A 6069-nucleotide genomic window follows, 5' to 3' on the forward strand; every position below is an offset into this window, starting at 1 on the left:
GGCTTAAGTCTGCTATTTTATATTTTGTTTACTGTTTGTTGTCTCTGTTTTTCATTTGTGTTTTTTTATTCCTGCTTTACTGTGGGTCACTTGAACATATTTCAGAATTCGATTTTGGTGTTTTTTGAGTGATATGTTTTGATTTTATCTTTTTCCATAGTTATTTTAGTAGTTTCTCTAGACATTGCATTTACACATATAACTTATCAGTCTACTGGTATTATTATTTTTGACATGGAGTCTTACTCTGTCGCCCAGGTTGGAGAGCAGTGGCACGATCTTGGCTCACTGCAACCTCCGCCTCCCAGGTTCAAGCGATTCTCCTGCCTCAGCCTCCCGAGTAGCTGGGATTACAGGTGTGCACTACCACGCCAATGTTTTTTGTGTTTTTAATAGATACGGGGTTTCACCATGTTGGCCAGGCTAGTCTTGAACTCCTGACCTCAGGTGAACTGCCCACCTTGGCCTCCCAAAGTGCTTGGATTACGGGTGTGAGCCACCGTGCCCAGCCTTACTGGTGTCATTATTTTGCCAGTTTGAATGAAGTATAAAAACCTTACCTTCCTCTATGTCCTTTTACCTTCTCTGTTTATAGTAGTTGTAAATATTTCCTCTACATATATTTAGAACCACATAAATTGCTTCAGCTGCCTAATGTAATTCAGAAAACTTAAAAAGAGAAGGAAAGTCTATTGTATGTGCCCATATTTTTGCTATGTTCTTTTCTGTCTTTTCTGATGTCTCAAGTTTCATTCTTTTACTATTTCCTTTCTGTTTATAGAATTTCCTTTTGCTTCTTTTAGGGTAGGTCTGCTGGTGAAAAATTCTTAATTTTTCTTTGGCTTGGAATGTCTTGATATTCTCATGCATTCCTGAAGGATATTTTCACTCAGCTTGCTGCAACCTGATATGCCACTCTGGGTTGGAAGTTCTCTTCTTTCAGTACTTGGAAATACTTTGCTACTTCTCTCTGGTCTCCAGGTTTCTGATTATAAGTCTACTGTCATTCTAATTCTTTTCCCTCTCTAGGTCAGGCATTGTTTTTCTTTGGCTGTTTCTAAGGCTTTGTCTTTAGTTTTCAGAAGTTCATTTATGATGTATCTTGACGTGAATATATTTGGGTTTATCCTGTTTGGGATTTGCTTATCTTCTTGAATCTGTAGACTTATGTCTCTTTACAAATTTGGGGAGTTCTAAACCATCATTTATTTGAGTACTTATTTAGTCCCACTCTCTTCTCCTCTCCTTCTGAAACTTCTTGACACAAATGTTAGCTCTTTTGTTATAACTCCACAGTTCCCTAAGGCTCTGTGTTTTTCAGTTTATTTTCTCTGATTAATTTCCACTTCTAGTTTCCATTATCCATCTCACTGATTCTTTCCTCTGTCTTACTCTGTCATTGAGCACATCTACTGAGCTTTTTATTGTGGTTATTGTACTTTTTTAGTTCTAATATTTTCATTTCTTTTTTACATTTTCTATTATTTTTGCTGAGGATTTCTATTTTTGCATTTAAGCATGTTCATAATTGCTTGTTGAAGCACTTTTATTATGAATTCTTTAAAACCTTTTTCAGATTATCTAACATCTGTCATCTCAGTGTTAGCATCTATTGATTTTCTTTTTTTACTCATTTGACATCTTCTTGGTTCTTGGTATGATGAGTGAATTCACTTTGAAACCTGTGTAGCTTTATGTCCTGATATGAAACTCTGGGTCTTATTTAAGCCTCCTATTTTAGCTGGCTCCTTTTGATAGCCCTGTGGCAGGAGAATGAGGGTGCTGTCTTGCTACTGTTAGGTGAAGGTAGACATCCAAATTCCCCACTCAACCTTCACTAACACTCATGGGGGATTCCTTTTTACTGCTACTTGGGGTTTGGAAGTATGGCTCCTGACATGGTCACCATAGGGGCAGGGGAGTTGTTACCAGCTGGTTGATGAGAAAACCCCAGCTCCCTACATGGCCTTTCCTGACACCACCTGGCACAGTGTTACAGCCTGGTGAGGGTGGAAGTCTAGGCACCCCGCTCAGCCTTTGCTACCCTGGATAGAGTGGGGACACAGTTTTTCTGTGGTGTTTGGCTGGAATAGAGCAATTATTGTCTAAATGTTTTATGCTTGCTAGGCTGCTCTTTTCCTAGTGCTCTGACTAGAGACAGAAGACTTTTGTTGGGGCTGTTTTTGTCTGTGGTTGCTATTATTTCTGGATTTTTGGACTTTTCTGCCCCATGTCTGGAATTTATGAGGCAAAAGAAAACCCAGGGAACTCACCACCATCACCATCCTAAGGTATCGAGGTCCCTAGTTGGTCTGTCTTCTTTTCTCCACTTTTCAGAGACTTCTTGTTTTATACAGAATGTCCAGGGCTTTTAGCTGTACTTAGTGGGAGGATTAGGGAATTATATCTACTCTTATCGTCCAGAAGCAGCAATATCAAGTTTTTAAATGCTCCTAGGTGAGTCTAATGTACAGTGAAGCCCAAGAACCATCAGACCACTGAGTTGGCAGTGACTTGGTTCAGATAACCCCAATCTGGGGCTATCATTGAGAGCACCCATCACAAAGTTGACTACTGTTCCCTAAAGAGACATGATACTGTCCCTTTGACCCCCTCCTCAGCCCAGCCCCATGGGAGACAGGGTTATCCAACTAAGGATAACTTGTCTTGAAGTCTTTGAGAACTGCTAAAAATGGTCATGAGGGAATTATTATCATAGTCAATATAGCAGTCATTTTCCTAGCGGGGAAGGGGCTATTACCGGGGTTAGGGTACATGCACAGCCCTCTCTTGTGGCTGGCAGTGTTCTAGGTGTCATTTGCCTTAAGTTATGCATTTGTTTTAGGTGGCTTTCTGCATGTTTTGTTTTATAATTTTTTTAAAATTTTTTTCAAATAATTTTTATTTCATTTAAATAATTTTTCATAGTGTTGACCTTCTATTGACTGTGACTTGCAACATCTAACTGTGGCCATTGGTGTCTGTAGGTCTTAGCCCCACGGAGCTGCCATTTGATTGCCTTGAGAAGACTAGCCGAATGCTCAGCTCCACGTACAACTCTGAGAAGGCTGTTGTGAAAACGTGGCGCCACCTCGCTGAGAGCTTCGGCCTGAAGAGGGATGAGATTGGGGGCATGACAGACGGCATGCAGCTCTTTGACCGCATCAGCACGGCAGGCTACAGCATCCCTGAGCTGCTTACAAAACTGGTGCAGATTGAGCGGCTGGATGCTGTGGAGTCCTTGTGTGCAGACATACTGGAGTGGGCAGGGGTTGTGCCACCTGCCTCCCAGCCACATGCTGCATCCTGAAAAGCATGCCTGTGGGCTGTCCTCCCAGGACAAGCCAAGGATCCAACGAGGGCTCTGGAGCTGTGAGTGGTGCCAAAAGACTGCCAAGAATCAAGGCTTTTGTGATATGTCACTGTATGCCTTAGGATGTTCAAGGAGCCAGACGAAATAAGGCCTGTCTTCCAATTTAACCAAAGATAAAGGACTAGAGCCTGCATACTTTCAGATGCTCGCCTGTACCTCACCAGGCAGACTAAATATCTACTCACTCATACAGCCAGCCCACCAGCCCACCGTTAACTCATTGAACAATGAGACAATGTTGAGGACTCAAATGAACCAAACCCCGTGGGAATGACAGAAGTGAAGAATCTGGTCCCTGTCTTTAAGGAGTTTGCACTCCAGTAGAAGACAGAAGAAACATATGTTTACAAACCACTTCACTGGAAGACATCAAACAAGCTGAATGAAGGGGCGCTTAGAAAAGGTAACAGAAGTTCTAAGCGGGAGATGACTCCCTACTGGGATGATGAAGGATGGCATCCTAGTGAAGCAGCAGCTCAAACATTTTGATAAAATGGCGACAAAATGCAGACACCCTGCCCTAGGTATTATTTCAGGTTTAGTACAAATCTGTTAATACCCTATGTGGTTTCATTAGGATAACTTTACCTATCCTTGAGGTCATCCATATTCTTACAGGCCTTCCAGTCAATAGTGGAAGAGCTCACTCTATACAAAATCAATATGCAAGGCATGTGTTTGTCCAAGCAATTGGATGTGTGCAGTAGCCAATTTCATTTACTGCATGAATCTTTGGCCTGGGAACCCTGTGGTTTGCATTACATGTGAATGGCCTTCCACTCTCAGTCTTAGGCAGATTTGACCTTTTAGGGGCAGCAGTGCTCAAGGACACAGCAATTTAAATTATAATATGTCAGGCTGTGTTTTCGCTTCAAACATATATGAGTAGTCAACTGTAATTAGAAAGAGAAATGATGACTTCCTAAGAGTTCAGCCACGCATAATTCTAGATTTCAAGAGCATCTGAGACTTGTGGATTAGCCTCATGGCATGAGAGTTTCAGACTCAGCCTTCTGAGCCAGTCAGGGAAAGTGGAGTCCTGCAGTGCAAATGAGAGCCTGGGCTTGGAGTCCAGGGAGCTGGCTTCTAGTTGTGCCACCTTGGGCCTTGTCTTTTCCTCTCTCAGCCTCAGTTTCTCGTCTGCAAATGAGATGTTAGCTAGTGATTCTATAATTGGGGCAGGTAGGGTTCAGGTGAGCAAAAAGAAAGTGGAGCTATAGGAAATGCCAGGCCTTTGAGGTGCTCTATGGAAGTGAACACAGTGTGGTTTGTCCATTTAAATGGGAATAAAAACAGAAAAACTCAGACTTGGCATTTTCACAGTAACTGCAATGGTTTGACATAACATTTATAGGCAGAAAGTCAATAAACTGGCATTGTTCTTGGCAGATTATTGTACTATCCCTGCAACTGCCAAGAGCTCAGGAGCCAGGCTAGTGATCACACCAGGGGTTAGAGTTCACTGCTGAGCTCCCTGATGGCAGGTCTGTTTATTACTAAATTAAAACGAAGTCTCTGACTTATAAAGCGAGGTTGTAAAAATTACAAGTTGCATGACTGAAAAAATGCTTTAGGGGGAAAATCAGTCATATCTTTAACACCAACAAGCAATTTCCCACCAACGAATGTAGTACATACTGTGAGAGGATCATAATGAGGTCCTGAATATTTAATATCATCATTTACTGTCTGTTTGCTGCTGTTTTTCAGAACCTATTTGGTTTATCCTGCAAGCTAAATACTCCATGGCAGAGCTTAATTATCCTTTTAATTCCTCTTTGAAATCCTGTGGTGCCCCCTTCCCCTGCCTTGTGGTGATGGTGATGAGAGTCTCCCCTTAGTTAGACTGCAAATGTCACTTGTGATGAGTGTGCCATTCCAGGATAACAGCTTGCACCCTCCTCAGAATTTTTCAGTGAAGGAGTGGGGTGGCTGTTCTCTGCTCCTGGTGCTTTGACCTCATTTCACACTATTAGAATTCTGGGGCTGTAAGGCCAGCCAGTGTCAGCTCATGTTCCATTGGCGCTCCACCTGCCATTTTTAGGAAGCTATTCCTTATATAGTTACACATTCCCTTGTCATTTACTTATTTGGAAACATGGGATTTACTCTGACAAGCTTTAGCCTATGTTATGGGATTCAGAACAATGAGATCATAATAATTCTCACTGACCAAAGCTGAGACTCCATCCTGCTATTTTTGTGTGGAGATACTCATAATTTTGCAATACTTTAAACATTTAGAAAACACCCCAGGGTAGGTCTGTGGCCCTTAGACAGTGAAGTCTTATCAATATTTTTGTCTAATTCTGTATATATATAACTTATTATATTTTATAATCTCAATAAACACATTAATAAGATTTATAGACTACTGTAATGTGAGCTCTCTTTGTATTTGGGGTGGTGGGTCAGGGGGTGAGTGGAGAAGGTTCTGATTGTTCTGTTCCTGGTTATTGCCCTATGTATGATGAGACTGTAGGATTGCAACCAGCTATAAACAAAGTGCCTAAAATGTTATGGCCTGGGACATTCACTAGGCAGAAGCAAACATTACAAGGAGATCATGTAAAAAGCACTTGGAGCATTGCTTTCCAAGTTGCCATCATTAGCTCACAAGGCATTGTATCACTTATCTATTTCTGTGTAACAAACTGTCTTAAAATTCAATGGCTTAAAGCAAGTCATTTATTATC

The 6069-nt window shown here is 41.5% G+C and overlaps 1 protein-coding gene across 3 annotated transcripts in view; it reads left to right on the top strand.

The window, feature by feature from the left end:
- EDAR (ectodysplasin A receptor) overlaps positions 1-5736 on the top strand; it is a 96626-nt gene extending 90890 nt beyond the window's left edge. For 2 of the 3 annotated variants that reach the window (XM_030827936.1, XM_030827934.1), the window contains exon 12: positions 2988-5736. In XM_030827936.1, the coding sequence (XP_030683796.1) occupies positions 2988-3310 (323 nt within the window). In that variant the 3' untranslated portion in view covers positions 3311-5736. The remainder of the gene's footprint in view (positions 1-2987) is intronic. The other variant, XM_030827935.1, reaches the window with a different exon arrangement.
- Positions 5737-6069: the final 333 nt, after the last annotated feature.

This window comes from Nomascus leucogenys, chromosome 14, assembly GCF_006542625.1.
Source record: "Nomascus leucogenys isolate Asia chromosome 14, Asia_NLE_v1, whole genome shotgun sequence".
Classification (NCBI taxonomy): Eukaryota; Metazoa; Chordata; class Mammalia; order Primates; family Hylobatidae; genus Nomascus; species Nomascus leucogenys.